The following is a 25812-nucleotide window of genomic DNA, read 5'->3' as shown; positions in this document are numbered from 1 at the left end:
GAAAAGTACTTTATAAAATCTACGAATCAGGTATTAGTTATCATATATTATTTTGCATCTGAAGTTTTATTTCATAGGCTAATTAAAGATCTCCTATCCACTGAAAAGCATACCAAAAAGATTTTTGCAAGTTCTGCTTCATATGCCTTAGGTAGTGGTTTTTTTTCCCCAAGTATGTGTAGGATAATTTTAACAAAGATTCTTTCTTCCCTCAGGATTCAGATTGGCAGCCAAAGGCTTTGAAAGCAGTTATTAAAATATGCTTTAAGCAGCTACCAGACTAATTTTTTCTAGTTTATTTTGTATCTGCATTTTATTCCACTCATCTTTTAGTCACTATAAAATTCTGAAAATTGGAATACCGTATTCAAATTCTCTTTCTTGACTTTTATGAAGGAGAAAAATATTTGAAATTTTAAAAAGATATTAGGATTAATAAGTTAGAAATATTGTTAAAGTAAGGAAATGCAAACAAATGACTTAGTTTTAACTTTAATATAAAGACAGGTTTAGGATTGTGGACAGGACTCTGGGTTATTTGGAAATGGAAATTTTTTTTATAATAAAGATACAACAAATTGGACAAGGATTAACATTTTTAAAATTCAGTTTGGTTTATTCTAAATCTATATGATGAGAGCCTAGAAACACTACTTTCTGGACAGTAGAAGTTCCTCAGTGAATCATTTTTTTCTGAACTATTTGATCTTTTCTCCTTTTCACTATGCTCATAAGCATAATATCAACATATGTATGTATAATAGATGGGAACTTTTTCTTTGCATTTTTATAGATCTGCTGTCCGAGTGTCAGAGTGTTTACGTATTGTCTCATGCATCCCAACGGCATCCCCGTGAAGTATAGAAGGAGCAGAGGGTATCCCAGTTACAGATTGGAAAACTGAGTCAGTGGTGAAATGCCTTAATTAAAGTAATGATCTTAGTTCAGATATCTCTATTTCTCTTGTTAACTGTGGAGAAAGTTTAAATGGACCAGTAACTTTGAGCTATCTTTATATCCTAAAGGTGGTTTTTCCAGGGCTGCAGTAATTTATTAATAAGTGGGTAATTGCTTATTTCCTTTATGGTATAATACATATGAACTATATTAGGCAATATTCCATTACAATTTCACCAACTATCCTAGTCTACAGATATTTCAGACATTTTGTATTTTCCTAGGGCAAAAACAATCCCCAATTTTTTTTAATTCAATTGTCTTTTTTCTAGCTGTAAGGATATTTTTTTAATTGAGTAACCTAGCCATATATTTTTTTTCTTTTGAGATTTACCTGAAATTGTTCTCTTAGTTATAATGACTAATCCCAATATGATGACTGCCACCAACTAATAAAGAAGAGCTCAAAGCGGTGACATTTGCCTTTGCTGCACTAATGAATGCAGGGCCAGTTCGTATGCTTAGAGATTGATTCATTCAAACCAAGTTTCTTTGTTCCCAATGGCTTAAAATCTTGATTCTGCTATGTCCCCTCTTTGGCAGAATGAGGTAGAGAGCTGTGCAGTGATTAGACAGGAACCCTGAAACCAAAGACTCTTAAAAGCTGAAGAGAAATCAGACTTTGAAGAACTGTGGCGTCCAAGCATGCTGTAAGTGCAGTGGGCAGCAGATGTCTTCTGGGCATCTCCACTAGACGTCCACAAACACTCCAGATTTAACATGCCCCAACTGAACTCATGACCTCCTCCTACCCAGCCCTGCAGCTGTTTTTCCCTCTGTACTTCCTCATATTATTTAACCCATTCAGTAGGCTCTTCAACTTATAAGCTTCCTACCCACTTTTCTCCTCTTCTCCTCCCTTCACCACCCTCCCTCTCCCTGCCCCCATTCCCAAACAGCCACCCAGTTATCCTAGTTTACCTTTTAAACTATCTCCTAAATTTGACCCTTCTGTCTTCTCAGAGACACTGACTCAGTTCGAACTTACATTATTTCTTGCATAGACTACTGCTGCTATCTCCTAATTAGACTCCATTCTCTTCCTCTCTCTAGTCTGTATTCTTTGTTGTTGCTAGCGGTAATGAACAGTGGTTTTTTTGGTTGTACTGTTTACAAGGTATAAAAATCAGGCTGAGGAAGCGCAGACTGCAGACCATGGCAGAGGCCTTTCCTTCTCTGACTCACCTGACTCCCATGCTTATCACATGAGCTAGGCCCCCCATCTTTTCCCTCTCTACTCCTGTGGCTCCTCATCCCACTGTTTCTGAGCATTCTGTGCCATTAACGCATTAACTATTTCCTGTCTCTCAAGATGCCCTCATTCTTTACCAAATTCCTTCTCATTTTTTAAGACCCGTAGCTCAGTTGTCACTTCCTCTGTGAAACCTGTCCTGGTATTCGCAGGCTCAGAGAATTTAGTTCTTAGTTATTTCCTTCTCTTTATTCCCAAAGACTTTATTCCCAGCTACCTCTGCTATAGCGCTTAGTTTGTATTCTAATAACCTGGTTAAATAATCAGCCTTCTAACTAGACTCTGTGTCGTTGGAGGACTGAGATAATGACTTGCCCATCTTTGTGTCCCCTATACTCTCCACACAGCCTCTGACACATAGTAGGCACTCCATACATGTTTGTTGAATGTAAAATATAGAAATATAGTTGTAAAAATTCTAAAAGATTAAGACTATACCACAGTAGTTAGTTAGAGCTTAACTCGATAAGCCTAAATTAGAGTGATCTTTCATATTTTTTAAATGCTAAAATTTTTTTAAATGCTAAAATTCTTAACCCTTTTTGTGAAAAGGCAGATATTCAGCCAGATTCTTTAGATATTCCACCAGATTCCTTAATGTGTAGATTGTCCCATCTTGATGCTGAAGTTTTGAAAGCCAGCATTTTGTCCTGCTGCCTTTTCCCACCCAGAACATCAAGAAGCAGCTGTGATTTTTTTTAAAAAAAAAATAATTAGGATTATAGTTCTTTTGTACCTACCAAATCACTGGATGTTTATTGAGTGCCTACCATGTGCAAGGCACATGACCTCTTTAGTAGCTTTCTGATATGAATGGTGAAATCAGGCATAAAATGATCTATCATAGAATTTTTAAAATACTTTTTCTCCTGAAAGGTATTAGAGAACGCAATACTTTAGCCATATCTTAGATATGTCTTTTTCTTGTAAAATGTGTGAAATGTCTTCATTTTTTTTTATTACAATAAGTAGTCATGATGAGAAATACATTCAATACTAGTTTAAGCCTAGCATGTTGATACTGAAATAGAATGGTACAATTATTATATTTTTGCAGAGAGAGTTCCCAGTGCACTATATATCCCTAAGATCCCTTCCATAAAGCATAGTGCACATTAAGCATTCTTGCTCCAGTAGCCCACTCCTGGGGCTATGCTGGCAGAACTATGCCCTGGGCCCCTTCAAACTTCAGGATTTTTGCTTTGTTTCAATATTTCTTTTTTCTTATAGATCATGGGAAAGCTAGGAGCTTTCCTGACTTTTTCCCATAAGGGCTGGAGCGATAGCACAGTGGGTAGGGCGTTCGCCTTACAAGCGGCCAACATGGCCGACCCGAGTTTGATTCCTCCACCCCTCTCGGAGAGCCCGGCAAGCTACCGAGAGTATTGGATATGCCAGACACAGTAACAACAAAGTCTCCAATGGAGACGTTACTGGGCCCGCTCGAGCAAATCGACGATCAACGAGAGGGCCTTTACCTTTACCTATTTTTATAAATGACTTATATTAAGTTGTTTTTTTTATCTTTTATTGAATCAGTTTTAATGCTGCTAGTTATGATCATTTAAAATTAATTCACACTGCTTACTCTTATTGCCACAGGAACTTTGTTAATTAAGGGGATGTTGTTAATGTGAAGTTGATATCTTTAGTACTCAAAAGTCCTAATGAAACAGTCAGGAACTGTTTTCCAACTTTGGAAGGGAGAAACTTAAGACTGTGTTATTGTATGTAGTGATGCATTTGTATACTATTGAAATTAAATCCTCCTGCGTCATAGTTTATTGTACTTTCTATGTCTCATGTTTTAAGTCTTATTTCAAAACATAAAGATCGCTAGACCATTTGCAATCTATATTTAAGTTTGTTAGTGATTTAAGTGAGATTCGATTTTTAGGAGTTATGCAAATGAAATAATTTTCTCTATATTTTTTGCAGGAAGCTATTGAATCCTTCAAAGAAGCATTGAAGCAGAAAGTTGATTTTATTGATGCATATAAAAGTCTGGGGCAGGCCTATAGGTATGTAAAGTAATGAAAAAGATGGGCAGGAGGGCAAGGTATAGCATGAAAAGATAAGATAACCTCAAATAATATGTTATACCACTAAGGTACTTCCCAGTATGGGAAGTACCTTAGTGGTATAACATACGCCTTTTTATGGATGAGGTCCTGAGTTTAATCCTCAGTATAAAAAAAATAAAAGTAAAAAAAAAATTACATTTCTTTCTATTTTCTCTGCCCCGCTTCTCATCATATGACGAGCTTCACACAGTTACCCATGTGCTTGCTGGGTTTGTCCTCTCTGGCATGGTGCTTGAGTATGTTGGAGTTGTAGCTTGCTATTGGTTCCACACCTTTGTTATAGTGTTGTGCTACACCTGGTGACAGTGTGGCTGAAAATCCCATAGGATCACAGGCATAGTTGCTATGATTGTGTTTGGCACAGGTGGTGGCACCAGGATTTGAACATGTGACCTTACATTTGCATGGCAGCCTTCTAAGCCTCTGAACATTTCTCTAAGGCCCCATGGTTTTGTTTTGTGTTTTTTCCTAATAGGGTTCTAACAATGGAGACGTTACTGGGCCCGCTCGAGCAAATCGATGAATAACGGGAGGACAGTGACAGTGACAGGGTTCTAACAATACTGAGAGGCTTCAGGCCGTTCCTAGTGATACATAGCCTGACACTGTGAACCTGAGGGTTGGGAGCTAGGACCCAGTGATACAGTGTTGCTCAGTCCTAGTGGTACTGAGGCCCACCAGGACAACACCTTGCAGCGCTTGTGGGCCTCTAAGAATATACCTGCTGCTGATTGGCAACAGAGCAGCTGGGGAGCAAACGGGGTCTCACACATGCAAGATTCACTACACTCCTTTTTAGTTCTCCTTGGCTCTGCATTTCTTATCCAAAAGAGATAACTGTTGTAAATTGCACAGATATTTACATACTTGATGAGATTTCTCGAGTCTAGAACGAGGATACATTTTGAGGTCATACATTTCAATTTGTATATAGAATTATATTGATCAATAGAATTATATTGATCAATATAATATAGATTATATTGATCTAGAAGATGTTAGTCTTTCACAGGCTTTTGTACTGAATATGCTGTTGATCTATAAAAAAAATGCTGCTCCTTTTTTAGGCAATAGCTAAAGTTAATTTCTACATCACTATGATCAGTTTGAAGATTTTTTGAAGGTATGGAAAAAATACTATGTCAGGAATGGAAAATTGTACATAGAACCTGATTTATTTCCGTTTTTATTTTTATTTTCTTGCATTTTGGGTCACACCTGGCGATGCACAGGGGTTACTCCTGGCTCATGCACTCAGGAATTACTCCTGGCGGTGCATCAGGGGACCATATGGGATGCTGGAAATTGAACCCGGGTCAACCGTGTGCAAGGCAAATGCCCTACCCACTGTGCTATCGCTCCAGCTCCAGAACCTGATGTATTTATTCTATGCATTGCTTTGATCTATTAAAGCCATTTTGACTTGGTTTTAAAATAAATGTTTTTAACTCTTACCTGAAAAGGAGATGGCTTGGCATTACTGAAAGGGCTCATGATTCATAGATCATGAGGTGATTTTATTCTAGTTCCAGACTGTTTCTTCTATAGTTAGATGCTTTTGTTCTCTCTTTAAAAGTATTCTAGAGTTAGAAAGAAAAACAGTAAAACAAATACCCTTCATAATTCTGAAAAGGATTAGTAAATCCAAGAATTTATTTATCTATTGGAGAAGCTGTCATACTAATTTAAAGAAAGCAGGTTCAGAGTCATTTTGAAGTTTTAGGAATGATATTCTTCCTGTTCTATATAATCATTCACTGTCACTGTCACTGTCCTCCCATTGTTCATCAATTTTGCTTGAGCAGGCCCAGTAACATTGTGAGACTTGTTACTGTGTTTGGCATATCTAATATGTCATGGGGAGCTTGCCAGGCTTTACCATGTGCGCGAGATACTCTCAGTAGCTTGCCAGCTCTTCGAGAGGGGCGGAGGAATCGAACTCAGGTCGGCTATGTTGGCTGTGTGCAAGGCAAACATCCTACCCTCTCTGCTATCGCTCCAGCCCATATAATCATTAGAAATGTATATTGAAAACAGATTTGAAAGCACTTAGTGAATAGTAAAATGCTGTTTGAATGTAAGCAGGTGGTTATATATTTTTACATATTATTTATAGAAAATCAACAATGGATATTTATTATTATAATTTTGGTGTTTGGCCACACCTGAGGGCTTACTCCTGGCTCTACACTCAGAGATCACTCCTGATAACAGGGATCAAACCTGGGCTGACCATGTGCAAGGCAAGCACATCATCCACTGTACTATCTCTCTGGCTCCGACAGTGAATATTTACAAGATATTTTTCTTTTTGTGTGCTGAGATCAAGCCCAGTTCCTCACATTCATGTGGGGCATACTTTCTCTCACTGAGTCACATTGCAGTTCAGTACTTCTATTACTTGCCAAAGTTAGTGCATAAAAGACTAATCAGTAATAATTATTTCACTCATGATACAGTTTTTTGAAGGTTTTTTTTTTTTTGCTTTTTGAGTCACACCCAGCAATGCACAGGGGTTACTCCTTACTTTGCAGTCAAACAAATCCGGGTCAACCGCATGAAAGGCAAATGCCCTACCCGCTGTACTATCACTCCAGCCCCTGATACAGTTTTAAGACTATGAATTTATTAAGAATGAGAAAACTCCATATGATGATATCCTGCATGCTTTTCTCCAAAGGAAAAATAATATGATTCTATCAAAATACCAAAAGGGGAGGTTGGAGTGATAGCATAGCGGGTAGAGCATTTGCCTTGCACATGGCTGACCCGGGTTCGATTCCCAACATCCCATATGGTCCGCTGAGCACCGCCAGGAGTAATTCCAGAGTGCAGAGCCAGGAGTGACCCCTGTGCATTGCCGGGTGTGACCCTGAAAGCAAAAAATTAAAAAAATATATATCAAAAGAGTTGGAGTTTATGACTTGTGGAAAGAATATCATTTGCTTTGGGAACTCAGTAAATTGGTTTTCTCCAAAGAATTTAAAGAATTCTGTAGTTATCACTTAAGTTGGTAAAATTTTGAAAAAAGTAGGTAGTGATATGTCAAAGGCTATGTAGCTTTAAAGTGGTGAAATAAAGGACCAGAGAAACAGGTAAAGTACTTGCCTTTCATCCAACTGACCTGGGTTTGATCAGAGTCCTCCAGGAATGATCCCAAGAGCTCAGAGTGAGAGGTAAACCCTAAGTACTGGCAGGTGTGACCCAAAACCCAAATAAACAAATAAAAATAAAGTAGTAAAAAAAAAGAAATCACCAAGAAAAAAGAGAGCATCAAGGTACCTTATTTGTTGGATGTTAATTTTTAGGATAACTTATTCTTTATAGTTACTAAAATGTCTATACTTTGTTTGTAACTATTATGAAATACCTAGAGAACTGGGAAATTTTGAAGCAGCTACTGAGAGCTTTCAAAAGGCACTATTGCTCAACCAAAATCATGTGCAGACTCTCCAGCTACGGGGTATGATGCTTTATCACCATGGAAGCTTACAGGAAGCTCTTAAGAACTTCAAGGTGAGCATACAGAAAGGAGAAACATTATAATAAGAGGTAGCCTAACACAATTAATTTCCAGACCATGTTTTTGATCTACTATAAGCCTTCTCCTTCCAGGATGAAGAATGAATAAAGCATTTTCAAGTTTCCTAAACTGTACTGATACTAATACAACATTTTCTCCTTCATGTCTGTACCTCAGCGGTGCCTGCAGCTCGAACCATATAATGAGGTGTGCCAGTATATGAAAGGGCTCAGCCACGTTGCAATGGGACAGTTTTACGAAGGGATAAAAGCACAGACTAAAGTTATGCTAAATGATCCACTGCCAGGCCAAAAGGCTAGTCCAGAATATCTTAAAGTGAAGTATCTCCGAGGTAAGTTAGTTAATTACAGAATCATTGAATTGTAATCTCAAAGCCATAAAGAAACTGGGTAACTTGTCCAAAGCTAGAGAGCTGTGTAACTTGTCCATAGCCTATCGTAAGTACATGGAGTCAACATCTTCTAAAGACCAATCTAGAGCTTTTACTATGTGCTCTCATGTTTTTCCTTATAATGTTAAACAAACATTTTTCACTTAAAAATAAATTTTATTTTATTTTATTTTTATTTTTTTGCTTTTTGGGTCACACCTGGCGATGCACAGGGGTTACTCCTGGCTCTGCACTCAGGAATTACCCCTGGTGGTGCTCAGGGGACCATATGGGATGCTGGGAATCGAACCCAGGGTGGCCACGTGCAAGGCAAATGCCCTACCTGCTGTGCTATCTCTCCAACCCCCAAAATAAAAAAGTTTTGAACTAAATATAGCACAGCAGTAGGGCGTTTGCCTTGCACGCAGCCAGCCTAGCCAAGCCAGGTTCAATTCCTCCACCCCTCTCAGAGAGCCTGGCAAGCTACCGAGATTATTCAATATGCCAAATACAGTAACAAAAAGTCTCACAATGGAGACGTTACTGGGCCCGCTGCAAATCGATGAACAACGGGAGGACAGTGACAGTGACAGTAACAATCATCTAAATATTTTATGTCATTGGATCTCAACCATAGATACAGGAAAATAGTAACCTTCCATGAGGTTATTGTTTAATGTAAAGTTTATATACATTTTTTTTTGTTTGCTTGCTTTTTTTTTCCAACCTTCCAAGAAGTGCAAATAAAGCTTTCAGGGCAAATTGGTGATACTCAGTCAATCCAGTCAGGTGGATTAATGTTAGACTTACGGTGCTGTGCTGTTTGGACTAGTGGTGCCAAGGACCCCCAGTCCTACAGATCTTTCTCCATTATTTGTGCATGTAAGGCATGAATGCTTGATTTTAGACTACCTTTCTGCACCCTAAAATTGTTGTCTTTTATCTTTTATTCTCTCACAGGAGGGTTAACACTCAAACACTCATTTTCTTCCCCTATGTAACCCTCTGCATTTTCTTTTACTTTTTTTTTTTTTTTCAGATTTTGGGTGACACATCCCTGTGCTTAGGGAATCACATTTTTTTTAAGAAATTAAATTGGTATTAAAATAGGAAGCAAATATATGAGTATTTTTTAAAATGTTTCTAATCCTAGTCACCATTTTTCTGCCTTACAGAAATATTTTTAGGGACCAAAGAGATAGTATAGTGGATTTGTTTTGGGGCCCCAAAACAAAACAAAAAAAACCCAACAACAATAACAAAATTTTATAAAAAGCCCAAATCTTTATTTCCCTTTTTCTATTTCTTTGTTGTAATTATGCCCTAGTCCTATCCAACTGAAAAGTTGCAAGCTATTATATAAAAACTATATAATATATATAGTTATATAATAACAGGTGAAATTAATTTTAAAAATGCATTCTACTTTGACAACTGAACTTCTCAGACACTTGAATTGCACTCTGGAGAGATAGTATAAAAGTTTAGGTGATTTCCTTGCATATCACTGATTGGTTCAAACTCTGGCACCACATGTACCACAGTAACCCTGAGTACTGCCAGGTGTTTCTCTTTAGCACCAAAATCTTGGACACCACTCAGTATGTCCTCCAAGGTAGATAGATAAATAAATAAATAAAATCATGTCAAGTTAGATTTTTGAAGTTGGTCATGAAAAGATGGTTAAAATTTAGCTAAAATGGACCCAAACTGACATAATTAACCCTTAAAATTTGTTAAGTAAAGTAAAAGTAAAGGCCATCCCGTTGATCGTCGATTTGCTCGAGCGGGCCCAGTAACGTCTCCATTGGAGACTTTGTTGTTACTGTGTCTGGCATATCGAATACTCTCGGTAGCTTGCCGGGCTCTCCGAGAGGGGCGAAGGAATCGAACTCGGGTCGGCCATGTTGGCCGCTTGTAAGGCGAACGCCCTACCGCTGTGCTATCACTCCAGCCCTAATTATTTAAATTTGGAGTCTCATTTAGAATTCTGAAAAGTAATAGTTATGAAGCATTTGTATAGCAGTTAGCTATGAAAACATGTTTATTTAGAATTGTTTAGGTGTATCAGATCTCATTTTCTCTCTGCAGAGTATTCTCGTTATCTTCATGCCCATCTTGATACCCCTCTTACTGAATATAATATTGATGTGGATCTTCCTGGAAGCTTTAAAGACCATTGGGCCAAAAATCTTCCTTTCCTCATAGAAGACTATGAAGAGCAGCCAGGTTTGCAACCCCACATAAAGTAAGTACTTTAAATGATGCCTTTTTTCCCCTCTTTGTTTCCTGACTTAGCTCTAAGTACATCATAATTTAGAGTAAAATCATTTAAAACAAGAAGAAAAGTTATACCTCCTTGCTAGGGTCAATAATTGGAATGACTATATGGTGTGGATGGGGGTGATTGAAAGAGAGGAGTATTGGGTCCTGGGGGGAAGGGAAGTGAATACACTGGTAACAGTGATAGATGTTGTGTTGGAATTACGTGCATGGAAAACCATTGCTAATAGTATCGTAAATCACAGACGCTTGGTCAATAAAAAAAAGTTAAAATAATTGGAATGACTATAAACCTCTCAACATCACTTGGAGCAGTTAGAAGATAATGGAATATTTTTCAAAGTGCTGAAATCACAGTCAATCTAGAATTCTACACCCACTAAAACTATCTTTTAAAAATAAAAATAAATATAAAATCAGATAATCAAAACTGACATTCACTAAAGGAATTTCTGAACCCTTTGATTGAGGAAGAAGGCAGTTGATCCAACAGCAAGATTTTCAGATACAAGAACAAATAATGAGAAAAAAAATTAAGTATAAATAAGTATATTTTGTGTTTTCAAAAGTCTGGCGGTGCTCTCCCACTGCCAGCATTCAGTAGTCTCACGTCGCTTCCCCTACCCTGGGGAGGGGCGAGGTAGGCGAAGGAAGGAATGAGGGCCAGGCTGGTCGATATCAATTGTAGTTTATTCCAATCTTCACTCTCACCTCTGACTCTGCCCTCTGGAGCCCGAAGTCCTGAGCCCAAGCCCGCACTTCAGCCTGAGCCTCAGTCTCTGCTCTCTCAAGCCCAAGCCCCCTCGAGCTTACAGTCTTAGTTTATATAGCAATCATGTAGGGTGGTGACACAAAGGTGGGTTGAACATTAACAAATCAGCAAAGAGAGGTAAAATCACTCAAGGATAAAATTAACTCAAGGATAAAATCTCATCTAAAGAGATTATTCCAGATTACTAGGAGATCTGCTCAAGGGTGGGATCCCAACAAGGTTGTGTTCTTTCCTCAGATAGTAATCTACTTTTATAGTTGGTAATAAATCTACTTCCAATATTTCTAGTAATGTCATTCTGTATGAGCACAGCAAGAGATAAACTTACAGTTTGGTTCTTCCTGAGGACATCTCACTATATATTCCGCAGTCCTCAGGCCAGGTTTGTCTTCCTAGCCCCAGCAGGGTCCTAGTCTCGTTGTTACTTACTTTTGGATCATGACAGCATTTGTCCAGGATCATGCCCTCAACTTATAGTTGAGTATCGTGGCCCATTTTGATGCCAGGGTAGCTCACAGCTTGTCCTGGGTCCATTCAGTCCCTTGTTGGGACCCTGCTTTTGGGGTGCTAGGAACTAAGGGCAACTGAGTCAAAAAAGCAGATGCCCGTGAGTAAATATTATTTGGAGTCAATCAACTCCCACGTTGCAAAGCATAATATTAACTGTCTTCCTGTGTCCATACAGAAAGGACATTGCTTTAAGGTAAACTATGCAAAAGACATAATTTATAATACAAGTTCAATACAATACAATACAAGTCCTTAGAAGGATCTGATCTCACAAGCTAACAGAATCTGATTGGGGAGAAAAGGTGATTAACTGGCTGGGGAGGAGAGCACAGAGAAGAGTTTACAGATAAACAGAGGAATGGGAGTGACTAGAGCACTGTGATGGGTGTAACCCGATAAACCTAAGCTCCCTTTGGCAATGTTATCCTACAGTATATATAAAATAACATCTTATTGGGGGGGGGGGGGGGGTTATAAAATGGATAAATTAAAAACACTAAATGAAAAAATAGAAAATAATGGGCAGAATAGCAAGTTGAGGGGTGCTTTTATCCATTCATGGCAATGACAGATTTCAATATTGTTTGCTTATTTTTGAACCACCCTTGGCAGTGCTCAGGGCTCACTCTAGGTTCTGTACTCAGGAATCACTCCTGGTGGGGCTTGAGGGACCCTGTGGAATGTCAGGGACTGAACCTGGGTTGACCATATGCAAGGCAGCCTACGGGCTATACTCTATCCAGTCCCCATACATTTCATTATTTTTAAGGAAAGGATTAACAGTCTTGCTTGATACAGTATTACAGGACAAATTAAAACCTTATTAAGTGGCTTTGGGCCACACCTGGCAGTGCTTGAAGACTATGCCTCTCTCTGTGCCCAGGAGTGACTCTTTGTGGTGCTTAGTAGTCTGTGATGCTGGTAATTCACCTGGGCATCCAACATGCTTTGCCTTTTAAACTATCTCTGTCGCCCCCAAATCAAAACTTTCATTGTGATTTGGCACAGGAAAACTCTTACTTAAATCATATGAGTAAACACTTAATACCAGGGGGCATTAAGGAGTTGGGAATGACCAAGATGCCCTTCTGAATTGCTGTGGTAGTCAAATTGAGAAGTATTATTGTAAAAATAATTTTTTTAAGATTTTTGCCTATAATTGATATAGTTCCCAGACATCTTTCTTTATTACCATTGTTTGTCCTAATATGAAAGTTACTCCTTCCAGAAACCACTTCTTTGATCCATCCTATGAATCAAGGCAGTATCCTGGCTTTAAGATATATTACCCAAGGGCTGGGGAGATAGCTCAAAGTTTAGAGCACATCCTTTGCATGCTAGATGCCCAGGTTTGATTTATAGCACCTTGTGATTCCCTTGAGCATTGCTGGGAGTGACGCCTGAACCTTTAGCAAGGGAAGTAGCCCCTGAGCACCACAAGGTATAACCTCAAAACCAAAAATTAAAAAAAAAAAAACCCCACCTATCATAAGAGGATCTTTGCTGAGACTTTGGTTATAACTGAGGAAGACAAAAGTACAATTCTGAAGGAACTACAAGCTCTGTAGCTCTATCAGGCCCCTTATGTTACCATGGAATTTATGAGTGGCATCTGGAAAAAGACAAGAGGCTAACCCATGATTTCAAATGATTCACCAAGGCTGAGATTGCAAAAAATAATTAAGGCTATGACTGAGATGCAAAGTACTTTAACTTAGGTGTGGATAAAGAAGATGGTATTGAAGAATTCCTACAAGCAGTTTCTGAAGAACTGATTAGTGAATTTGAAACAGAACAGAAATGCATAGCTAAAGAAGTGGCAAAAGAAAATTTAACCACTGGAGAAGGAAAAGAACCCCAAGGAGTACCCACATTAAGGGTTTAACAGAAGCTCTTGCAAACTTCAGCAGGCTCCTTAAAAAGTTTGAAAATATGGACCTCAATACTAAAGATTTACTTTAGTAGGGGGTACTGTTTGTGATGTTCTAACTGCTTGCAAACAAATCTGTGATGAAAAATAAAATAAGGGCTGCAGCAGTAGTACAGCAGGTAGGGCATTTTCCTTGCACATGGCTGACCTGGGTTCAATTCCCAGCATCCCATATGGTCTCCTGAGCACCGCCAAGATTAATTCCTAAGTGCAGAGCCAGCAGTAACCCCTGAGAATCGCTGGGTGTGACTCAAAAAGCAAAAAACAGGGGAAAAAAAGCCCAGAAAACAATATAGATATATTTTATACTTGTCAAATATATGATTTTTTTCATCTTTAAAGCCTTGTATTTTTCAAATCATAATTTCAAGTAATTCATACCCATGGTTTTAAAGCCACTTCTCTCATCTCTACCCATGGGTTCACCTGTTCATAGATATATTTCTGAGACAGCAATACCTTCTAGGAAGAGCTGTGAGCAGATTACTTCAGTATGTATGAATTCAATATGAATAAAGCCTTATTATCATAGGTGATGATATCTCCTTGTAACTTTTTGTCCCTTGTAAACCCTCCAGCGAATGAGCGTGGAGTTGAAAGGGGGGATACTGCTAATTATGACTAGGCTAATATGTATGTTTATGTCTTAGTTTAAATATTTTTAGGGGGTTGTGAGCCATACCTGGTGGTACTCAGAACCATTCCTGGTTCTGTGCTCAGGGGTGATCCCTTTTGATGCTTGGGGATACAAACTAAGTCAGCTGCATGCAGGACAAGCACCCTACCTCTCTGGCCCTGTGTCTTGTTAAAAAAATTTTTTAAGTAAAAACTGTATAGTACCCTAAATTTAATTTATTATTGAGGAAAGTAAAATGTTTTTAATTTAGTATAGCCTAAGTATAGAGTGTTTATAAAGCATCTGTTAGTGTATAGGAATGTCTTAGGTTCTTCATATTCACTCACTAGTTGTCAGCTCACAAGAGCAACTTCCAATCCTGCAAACTCCATTCATGTTAAATGCCCTAAAAGTACCCTGCACGTAAAAAATATGCATGTCATTTTGTTGTAGTGCTTGTATTGTTTTGAGGTCACACCTGATGGTGCTCAGGGAATGCTCCTGGCTTAGCGCTCAGGGTCACTTCTGGCAGGGCTCAGGGAAACATGAATACCTGGAATTGAACCCAGATTGGCTACAGGCAAGGCAAGAATTCTACCCATTCTACTATTTCTCTGGCCACATACATGTCACTTTTTATCTTTTATACCTATTATTGTATACCTAGATATGCACAGAGACAAGTTATACAAGTTTGTAACCTAGGAGAAGTAGGCTACATTCCTTAACCTCCTGTCTGGGTTTCTGTTACATTCACTATGGCATAAATAAGGACAAAACGCTACCAAACAACAAATTTCTTTAAATATGTCTTTGTCTTTGAGCTGGGTTAGATTGTATGGCTAAGAAGGTTTACTACGCACATGCCATCTGAGTTGCGTGCTGCCTGTCAGCATTATGAACAAGGATGTGATATGATTGTGCACACACTCATAACAGTTTCATATAGTAATTTGTATTTAATTAGGTATAAAGATTTTGTGTTCATAGGTTATCTAAATGAATTTTTTTTCATTAGGGAAAACTGCTTTTCAAGTGAAATTAGTTTACTGCATATCCTTTGTAAAAATTTTTATCATATTTGCCATGTTTCTTTCAGAGATGTGCTACATCAGAATTTTGAGAGTTATAAGCCTGAGGTCCAAGAGCTGATTTGTGTAGCTGATCGTTTAGGATCACTAATGCAGTATGAAACTCCTGGTTTCCTACCAAACAAGAGAATACACAGAGGTATTCTAAAATAATCTAAAAATGACTTAGAGCTTGTAAAACTATGGTGTGCTCCTTTTGTTTGTTTGTTTTAAAGTAATTTATTGTGTTTATTTAAAATCTCTGGATATGAAAAAAAACTGGGGGCTGGAGCAATAGCACAGTGGGTAGGGTGTTTGCCTTGCACACGGCTGACCCGGGTTCGATTCCCAACATCCCATATGGTCCCCAAGGCACCGCCAGGGATGATTCCTGAGTGCAGAACCAGGTGTGACCCAAAAAGCAAAATAAATAAATAAGTAAATAAAACTGGTTTCAGTCTTGTGGTTTTGCTGTTGCGGACATATGGTGTGTAGGTCTTCAGGCATTAATGTGGAGATTGATGGGTGAGGGAGATTTTGAGCCTTCAGGTAATTCTGTCAGAGACAGAATTGAGAGGAGACAACTTTGGCAATATCTCTTCTTTCCTCTGATTTTAGTTTTAATAGGGCTGAAGCAATAGCACAGCAGCAGGGCATTTGCCTTGCACGCAACCGACCCAGCCGACCCGAGTTCGATTCCCCCACCCCTCTCAGAGAGCCCAGCAAGCTGCCGAGAGTATCTCGCCCGCACGGCAAAGCCTGGCAAGCTACCCGTGACATATTCGCTATGCCAAACACAGTAACAATAAGTCTCACAATGCAGACATTACTGGGCCCACTTAAGCAAATAGATGAACAATGGGAGGACAATGCTACAGTGCTACAGAACCATAAAGGTTGTGCTATGTCTCTGTTCTTATTCAGTTGCCAATACTTGTGATATTTTATGACTTTTGATTGTCACTAAGATTGTAAAGTAGGTAAAAATTAATATTAAAGAAAACTTACAACTGCTTTCTCAATATTTCTTTTAGCCATGGGTTTGGCAGCATTGGAAGTTATGCAAGCTGTACAACGTACATGGACCAACTCGAAAGTTCGAATGAATGGGAAAACACGACTAATGCAGTGGAGGGACATGTTTGACATTGCAGTAAAGTGGAGACGGTAATATATGGAAATGAACTAGAAGTTTTTTGTAAAATAATGCAAATCTCTTTAGTTAATTGGTTTGGAATCCTGTTTTGTTTACTAATAATAGGCCTTTTAAGTTATGTTTTTCTTCCTAATGATTATCAGAAATAGCTGGCATTTTTTGAGGGGGAGGGATAACCCTGGTAACCCTCAGCCAACTGGGCCTGTAGATTAATGCCAGGAACCAAGGATAATACACTGCTTAGATCTTATGGTGCCAGGAGTTATCTGGGCCACCCAGTGCTCCTGGGAACTTTTAAGGCCAAACTCAGCAGTCTGGGGCCTCCAGAACTACATCAGGAAAGTTTGGGGAACCATTTTTGAACTGGGGTTTGTCCAAGGCAAGTAATCTATACTATCTCTCTCTAGCTTCCCCCTATTTTTAAAATGTTTTATGATTTAATTAACTTTTCACTCTTGATCCATACCAGGCAGTGCTGGGAAGGAACCACTCCTGGCATGGTATACTGGGGGCCATGCAGCACTAGGAATCAAACCCAGTGATCCTGCCTATAAAGCAGATACTCTAGCCCTCTGAGGCAGTTCTCCTGTATAGCATCATTTTGCTTTGAAATATAAAAAATTAAATATAAAATAAAATTAAAACTCAATCTTTATGAAATAGAAATTAACTCCAAGCATTTTTTTCACTAAAAATTTTTTTTCAAATTTTGGTTGTGCTGAGGATTGAACCCAGGACCTCACACATTCACATATGTAGGGCAAAAACTCTACTGCATGTGTGAGAACAAGTTATTTATTCTGGTACCTTTGAATGAACTTCCGTGTATCAGTCACTTTGTAAATAAAGAGCATCCCTGTCTAACTACATATAGTTCAGAGGGGGAAACCACTGATAATCATTTTTGTAAGAAAATTACTGCCCTTCAGTCTAATATTATTGACTTTATTTGGTCTGATAAGAACATCTATTGGGGTTTTATGGGTTGGTGTTTCAATTTTAGATTTAATCAACTGAATAATTCTTATTTTTGCAGATACTTGCATGGTATGTTTTTAATGCTTTGGGGTTTTATAACATTTCTAGGTTTTATAAATTCTTTGACTTTACCAACTTCTTTGTTATAGGATTGCTGATCCAGACCAGCCAGTACTATGGTTAGATCAAATGCCAGCACGAAGTCTTAGCAGAGGTTTTAACAACCACATCAATTTAATCAGGTATAATCTTCTCTGTATTTTTTCTGTTTTTATAGATAATTACTAGATATAGACACCATCAGCCACATCCTTGACCCTCTTCAGAAAAAGCCATTGCTACTTTCCTGGTGCCAAGGGAATAAGAAAGATAATCCTGTGTCTGTAAGGGTTCTGCACTTCAGCTGCCAGAAAGATACAGTGCTGGGGAGAGAGCCCAAAGAGCTCATGCTCATGTTTTGTAATAGGAGGCTGAGGTTTGATTGCCCAGTACCACTTGGTTCTCTGGGCAGTGTACTGTTGGTAACCCAAGAAGGATGGAAGGAAGGGAAGAAGGGAGGGAGGAAGGAAGGAGAGAAACAAGTTATCTAGTGCATTAAGAATGATTTTATATATAGGGTGCCACAAACAGAAAAGGGGTGCCCAAATAGGTGACAAGACAGGACCCACAAGCAAGTTGGGTATGGTCAAGGATGTATTACTACTTCCTTTGACTGGTGATTAGTTTACGTTTAAGACAGTACTAGGAGCATTAGGAATCTAGACTAAAACTAGGCAGGCCAGAAGTAATCCTTTTTCTAAAATGTAAATAGCTGTATGAGAAGGCTTTTTATTTTCCCCGAAGATGATGAAGACCTGTTCAGAGATTTCTAATCTATTGTAAGATTGTAGCAATGTGAACTATTAGCATAATCAGATGATCATTTTGACAGCAGATGATAGAATAGGCACAGAGAGTGACTCTGAAGGCAAAGGGAAGTGGTTAAAAAGTTGTACAGGGGCTGGGCTGAAGAGATAGTACAGAGGATAGATTGCTTGCCTTGCAGTGAAAGAACCAAACACAGGTGAGGGACCTTAGGTCTCACTTCTGCCATTTGGGAAAAAAGAGGGTAAAAGGACAAAAGACAGATGTCAGTGGGCTCCCATCTTCCCAGAGCACTGGGGTGGCAGACCCGGATCTGCTCTGCAAGGAATATCAGCAGGCAGATTCCCGAGGGGTAGGCATGATGCGAAAGCCCCCACTAGTAGTCAGTGCCTACATCAGGGCATCCATAGCCCCCTTTCCCCCTCCCCACCTTCACCTTCATCCCAGGGCACTAGGTTGGGGTTCACAGTAGAAAGCACATTTTGGTTGGTCCAGAAGGCCTGGGCAAGGGAAGGGTTCTCTTTGTGGGAGTAGCAGAAGAGAGAAGGGGGCAGCTCTCCCAAGTGGCGTACTCTCTCCTGAGAAGAATAGGATATAGACTTCCATACCAGCCTCTCCTAAGACTTTCCTGAGCACACAGGCAGCCCCAGGTGTCCAGAGTTCTAGGGACTCCTGTCCTTCTGTCCTTCTGTCCTGACGGGGGCAGGAGTTCCTTCTCCACTTTCTCCTGCCTGCCCACCAGGCCAGTAGAATACCATGGAGACCAATTCATAAGTTCTGTCACAGGTCCACATGGAAATACCAGCCTGGGTTTTATCCCCAGTACCCCATATGTTCCCCTGAGCACTGCCAGCAGTAATTCTTGAGTGCAGGCCCATGAATGACCCATGAGCATTGCTGGATGTGATTCCCCTCACCCCCCCAAAAAAGTAGAATAATTCATGGGGCCATGAAGAAACTCAAATGTCAGAACATTTGCGTCCTATGTGCAGGACCCTGATTTTGATTCCTGACACTGCATGGATACTGAGCATTACCAGATGTGATTCCTATTTTTAAAATCATACAATAACCTTAGTGGATATAAGTACCAAATTCTAAAAGCTCTGTGAAATGAAATTGGAAGGGAAGAGATAGGTATTGATAAGGCAGGATAGAAGCACCAGAAACAAGAGTATGTGAACTTTAGGGGAGCCATCCTATTTCCTCTATCATCATATTTCAGTTCATACAGCTGGTTACCCCAATAGGTCAGGTAGTAGTGAGACAAAAACTTAGGCAGACTCGTGTGGAGGCTGGAGCTGAGGGGATTGGAATGTGAAGTTCCTATAATGCCATTTATGAAGGGAACATTGTACAGGAAGAAGTTGGATGTGTACCGATTGTTATATATCTGTATATTAGATGTGAACATCAGCAGATTGGATGTACATGCAGTTTGGGGAGTTTTAAAAATAGGGATATATTTATAGACAAATTTCATGACTTCATTTTTCCTAACAGCAGAATAGTATTCTATTGTGTAGATATGCCCTCAAGTATTGAGTGTGAAAAGTAGGTAAAGGGATATACCAGATAACCTTTCAGCACCTGCACTGCAAACTACAATGCCGAGAAGAGAGGGAGGGAAGCGGTGGGAGGCGGGGAGAGAGAGAGAGAGAGAGAGAGGAGAGAGAAGAGAGAAGAGAGAGAAGAACAAGAAGATGCCATAGAAGCAGGCTGGGGATGGGGGAAGTGATGGGAGGGAAACTGGGGACACTGGTGCTGAGAAATGTACACTGGTAGAGAAATGGGAGTTGAAACACTGTATGACTGAAACCAAATTTATGAACAGCTTTCTAAAGATCTATCTCACAGTGATCAATAATAAATCTTAAAAATTAATTAATTAAAAAATGTAAAGAGAATCTGTTGGCTACACATTGCTGGACCCAATAGCACCTCCTTACCACCCCTGAACATCTGGTATCAATTTGTCAGTGGTGCTTGGAATAGTTTGTGGGGAGCATCAACCCCTAAATAAAAATGAATGACTAAAAAAGTAAGGATGCAGTCAAAATGTGAAGAAAAGAATGTTTAGGGTAGGTGAAGCAGCTGGAAACAGCTAGACTGAGCTGTTTAATGTTCAAAGGAACATCAGTAGATGATGACATTAGGAGAACTAAATGAGTTGCAGGTGTATTGCCAAAAAAGTAAAAGGGTTCATAAAAGGAAGTTAGCATAAAGACTGAACTGTACCAGTGGAGGATATTTATTCCTCTCTGGGCCTTTCCTGTCCCAGTTTTACTGCCTTTCTTTCAGAAACAGCTGTAAGAGATGACAAGCAATCTTGCTAAGAGTATTCTTTGCTTCTCCCATTCATTGGTTGCAAACAAATGACTCTTTCAGATTTTTTAGCTTCATTAGCCTTATTGCTCTCATTATTCTTTTGCATGGACATTAAAATCAGATATTGTTTAGAGGCTAGAACAATAGTTCAGTGGATAGGGTGCTGGCTTTGTGCATGGCTGACACAGGTTTGATCCCTGTCACTCCAAATAGTTCCCTTAGCTCCACCAGGAGTGATCCCTGAGAACAGAACCAGGATTAAGCCCTGAGCACCTCCTGACCCCAAAACCAAAATAAATAAAATTTTATGTTGTTTGGAACATACCCTTTTGTAAAAATATTCTTTTTTTTCCCTTACAGGGGTCAGGTGATTAACATGAGATACCTGGAATATTTTGAGAAAATTCTTCATTTTATTAAAGATAGAATTCTAGTTTATCATGGGTAAATCTTTAATTTTCTTTTTCACAGTAGTAACTTTCATGTATTTTACATTATATTTATGAAGCTTGAGAACTAAATTTGACAGACTAAACAAAATATGTATTTTGTATATAGTACTTAAAATTATCATTTTTTTGTAATCACGTGCCAGTTTTTATTTTATAACTTCACAACCACAGACCTCAACTTTCTAATTTGATAGACAATGTGTGACATTTTTATTCTTTTGCTCCTAAAAAGCAGGATATTTGTTTGAATTTCTTTATTAGGGTTTCCAACATTACTATCTATTCTCCTTCATCTGGAAGGCCATATCATTTAGGTAAAATAGTGAGCAGAAAACTGGAGTAAAAGGAATTATGAATGGTTAATTATTTCCAAGTAAAGGTAAAGGTAAAGGCCCTCCCGTTGATCGTCGATTTGCTCGAGCGGGCCCAGTAACGTCTCCATTGGAGACTTTGTTGTTACTGTGTCTGGCATATCGAATACTCTCGGTAGCTTGCCGGGCTCTCCGAGAGGGGCGGAGGAATCGAACTCGGGTCGGCCATGTTGGCTGCTTGTAAGGCGAACGCCCTACCCGCTGTGCTATCGCTCCACTAATTTTTATTTATATAAATATAAAATTGGTATAAAACTGTAAACATTAAAACAATTGTAACCATGTTGCCAGAGCTACATATTTACTTAAAAATATCAGGAGGGCTAGGGATATGATCCAGTGGTAGAATGCATTCCTTGCATGTGTGAGGTCCTGAGTTCTATTCTGGAGGGATTAAAAGCAAAAACAAACTGGAATGACAGGATATATTAGTTAAATTGATCACTGTCACTGTTCTGTCACTGTCCTCCTGTTGTTCATCAATATGATCGAGTGGGCCCAGTAACACCTCCATTGTGACAATTGTTACTGTGTTTGGCATATCAGATACGTCATGGGTAGCTTGCCAGGCTTTGCCAGGCTTTGCTGTGCAGGCGAGATACTCTCGGTAGCTTGCCAGGCTCTCCGAGTGGGGCAGAGATTATATTGATAACAAAAAAAAAAAAACTGGAGTGATAATCTAGTTTAATGATTACCCAAACCCAGACTTGGATACCTACACATGAACAATGTCCACTGTCTGTTAATTATTCTGTATTTCCCTCTTGGATCTTTTCAATGGCCTGCTCTGTTTTTCCTTAATTCTCATCTGCAGCACACAACTTTTTAGGATTAAACTCATTGTTTAGAAACTATATGTGACCACCATTTTGAATATTGACCTTGTCTTATTTAAGGATGGTTTATTTAAATGAAAGGTGTAGTTTAATTATTATATCTGTAACAATTTCAATTGCTATCTCTCTCTCTCTCTCTCTCTCTCTCTCTCTCTCTCTCTCTCTCTCTCTCCCCACTTCCTCTCCCTCTCTCTTTTTAAGAGCTAATAATCCTAAAGGATTGTTGGAAGTTAGAGAAGCTCTGGAAAAAGTACATAAAGTAGAAGACCTTCTTCCAATTATGAAGGTAAGTTTATAGTCAAAATTACAGTAGATTTTTTTTGGATGGAATGACACTTTTTAAAATAGAACTCAACTGTTTTATGCCTATTTATTTATATTATGCTATGAGCATTAAAATTTATAAATACTAATTAAAATTAAAAAGTGGGAATCAGACATAAATTAAACACATAAGTACACAATTAATATAAGAAGCAAAAGAAAACCTGAAAAAAATGCATCCAATTAAACTCTGCTTCTCGCTACAGTGGAGTGACTGGTACTCAGTTGCCCTTCCACATCATAACCATTATAAAACTAAGTAAATGAAGACAATGTTTTTAAGTATTCGGCAGTTTTAAGACTTTGGTTTACTAGACCAATATATAAAAGTATGGAGGGAGAAAAGGCAGAAGATGATGAGTTTGCTAAGCTAAGATTAACTTTTAAGATTAAAAGTTAGATCTCTGAAAGTGACTAGAATTTGCTAGGCAGAATACAAAAGACAAGGATCTGAGAAAGGTGGGGAGTGCCAGAGGTCAGTGTGGGAGTTCCTTGTCATCTTGGTAGAGATGGGTTGTGTCTTGGGGGCTTGGGGGGCTCTACCAGGAGAGGCCGTTGCGGGGATGAGGCAGCACAGGTTTTGCAGTTCTGACAGATGGAATTTTTGGCTTCACCAGGGTGTAGATTTCTGTGAACATCTTCAACATTTAGTTAAGAACCCAGAAAGGAGACATTGTAATAAAACAACACATTCTAAAATAAGGTATAAACCCTAAGACACAAGACAAGTTCTAAATAGATCACTCCAATAAAATCAAATCTAAAAGAATTAGATGGATCTGTGAGTGAATTTACAGTTTACCAAGTAAAAATTTACCCCCTTTGTTGTACAAAGCAGTATAATCTGACTTTGGAGAAAAAAAGTGTGTGTTTTATGGACATACTTTCACACCTCTTAAAAATATAGATTACTGCAGCATACCCGCCACCAAAATACCAGTATCCCGCCGCCATAATGGATTAGAAGCCCTCACCACTCCCTCTTTTATCACCTGATTTCTGTGTTCAGAATCCAAGGGTTTGTTTTTGTTTGACTTGTCTGTTTTCTTAATTTTTTTTCTTATATCCCATATATGAGTAAATTAGATAAGTCACGGTCACGGTCCTCCCATTGTTCATCGATTTGCTCGAGTGGGCCCAGTAACGTCTCCATCGTGAGACTTCTTGTTACTGTGTTTGGCATATCGAATATGTCATGGGGAGCTTGCCAGGCTTTGCCATGCGGGCGAGCTGCTCTCCGTAGCTTGCCAGGCTCTCCGAGAGGGGTGGAGGAATAGAACTTGGGTCGGATGGGTCCATTGCGTGCAAGACAATTGAAAACTTTTCCCAATTAGATAAGTAAAGAGGCAAAAATTATGACTTATAATTGAGGAAAACAAAACCAGTTAAGACCAACAGACTCAGGGGGTTGGAGCAATAGCACAGTGGGTAGGGCGTTTGCCTTGCACTCAGCCGACCCGGGTTTGATTCCCAGCATCCCATATGGTCCCCTGAGCACCACCAGGAGTAATTCCTGAGTACAGAACCAAGAATGGTCCCTGTGCGTTGCCGGGTGTGACCCAAAAAGCAAAAAAAAAAAAAAGAGCCAATCAAATGAAATATGGTCACAGGTGGAGGAAATAAAGCTTTATATAAAAAAAAAGACCAACAGACGCAAAGGTTATTTGGAGATTGGAATTAGTTCTTTTGAAGTCCTTATTCATAATATAAGTGTTCAAGGACCTAGCTGAAAACTTGAATATAATGATGGAAAAATCTCAGCATGGAGATTTTTATGATTTAATTATAAATTAAATTATAATTTAGTACTGTAAGGCAAATTTATTCAGAAAATATTTCTTTTGATTAAATGATTATTGCGGCCTGAGCAGTGGATAGGGCACAGGGCTATTGATTCCTTCTTTTTTTTTAAATGAATCACCATGAGGTATAGTTACAGACTTACAAACTTTCATGCTTATTTTTCAGTCATACAATATTCGAGTACCCATCCCTTCACCAGTGCCCTTTCTCCACCACCAATGATCCCTGTATCCCTCCTACCACCCCCACCCCTGATTCATTCTTAAAAGTACACAGAAGTACTTTAATATCTTTGTGTATAAATTGCTTGGTGAAATGTGATGCCATAATAGCTTTCACTGAAATTCACAATGCACTTTATTAAAAGACAAATTAAATATACATCAGTTCCCTAGAAACTGCAGTGACTCAAACACTTGGAGTTAATATCCAATAGTAGAATTCCCATGTGACCAGTGATTTCACTTGGCATCTACTCCCAAAACACAAAAACATTACGTCTAAATTATTTTTTTCTTTTTGGGTCACACCCATCGATGTTTGGGGCTTAATCCTGGCTCTGCACTCAGGAATTGCTCCTGGTGGTGCTCAGAGGACCACATGGGATGCCAGGGATTGAACCCAGATTGGCTGCATGCAAGGCAAATGCTTAACCCATTGCACTGTCACTCCAGCCCCCAAGCTTTGATCGTTGTAGCACTTAGAACAATAGCCAGAATATGGAAACAACCCAGATGTCCAACAACAGAAAATAGAAAAAGAAGTTGTGTTACGCGCAATGGAATATTATGTATATGTAAGAAAAAAATCATACAGTTTGCTGCAATTCTGGTAGAACTGGAGGATATCATTGTTAAGTGAAAAAGTCAGATGAAGAAAAAAATAATACTGCATGATCTCACACATCTATGGAATATAGAGACAAAATAAGGGAATAGATAATATCAAACAATAACATGCCCTTGACGTTGGATTAAAAACGTATTAGCAAGTCATGGAGGGGAGGGAATTGGTGATCAGACCAGAGGAGTCTTAAAGGGCAGTGGTGGAGGGTCATGGCACTTGGTAGTGGTAGTGGTAGCACTTTGTACAACAATACTATAAGCTTAAACACTATTATAACCATATTACCTAAAATAAAACAAAATTTTCTTTTAATAATTTTTTCCTCCGAGAAAGGCATTTTGGTTTCTGTTGCTCTGTTTGCTCTTCTTATCTGTGCTACCCATTCATTCCCACATCTCCATTCCCACATCTCCTTTCCTCACCCTAGTGCCCTTCCACCATTCTGAGTCCTGCTGTTTTAGGATAA

General features: G+C 38.9%; 1 protein-coding gene across 4 annotated transcripts in view; it reads left to right on the top strand.

Moving 5' to 3' along the window:
• TTC13 (tetratricopeptide repeat domain 13) overlaps nucleotides 1–25812 on the top strand; it is a 77741-nt gene that overhangs the window by 42061 nt on the left and 9868 nt on the right. For all 4 annotated transcript variants that reach the window (XM_056113627.1, XM_056113626.1, XM_056113629.1 and 1 more), the window contains 9 exons: nucleotides 4148–4230; nucleotides 7668–7809; nucleotides 7994–8168; nucleotides 10299–10455; nucleotides 15418–15548; nucleotides 16423–16555; nucleotides 17672–17764; nucleotides 21075–21158; nucleotides 22575–22659. In XM_056113627.1, coding sequence (XP_055969602.1) covers nucleotides 4148–4230; nucleotides 7668–7809; nucleotides 7994–8168; nucleotides 10299–10455; nucleotides 15418–15548; nucleotides 16423–16555; nucleotides 17672–17764; nucleotides 21075–21158; nucleotides 22575–22659 — 1083 coding nt within the window. The remainder of the gene's footprint in view (nucleotides 1–4147; nucleotides 4231–7667; nucleotides 7810–7993; nucleotides 8169–10298; nucleotides 10456–15417; nucleotides 15549–16422; nucleotides 16556–17671; nucleotides 17765–21074; nucleotides 21159–22574; nucleotides 22660–25812) is intronic.

The sequence above is a fragment of the Sorex fumeus genome, unplaced genomic scaffold, assembly GCF_029834395.1.
Source record: "Sorex fumeus unplaced genomic scaffold, SorFum_2.1 ptg000021l, whole genome shotgun sequence".
Lineage (NCBI taxonomy): Eukaryota > Metazoa > Chordata > Mammalia > Eulipotyphla > Soricidae > Sorex > Sorex fumeus.
Note: the sequence above shows the minus strand (reverse complement) of the source record. Positions and strands in the feature narration are given on the sequence as shown.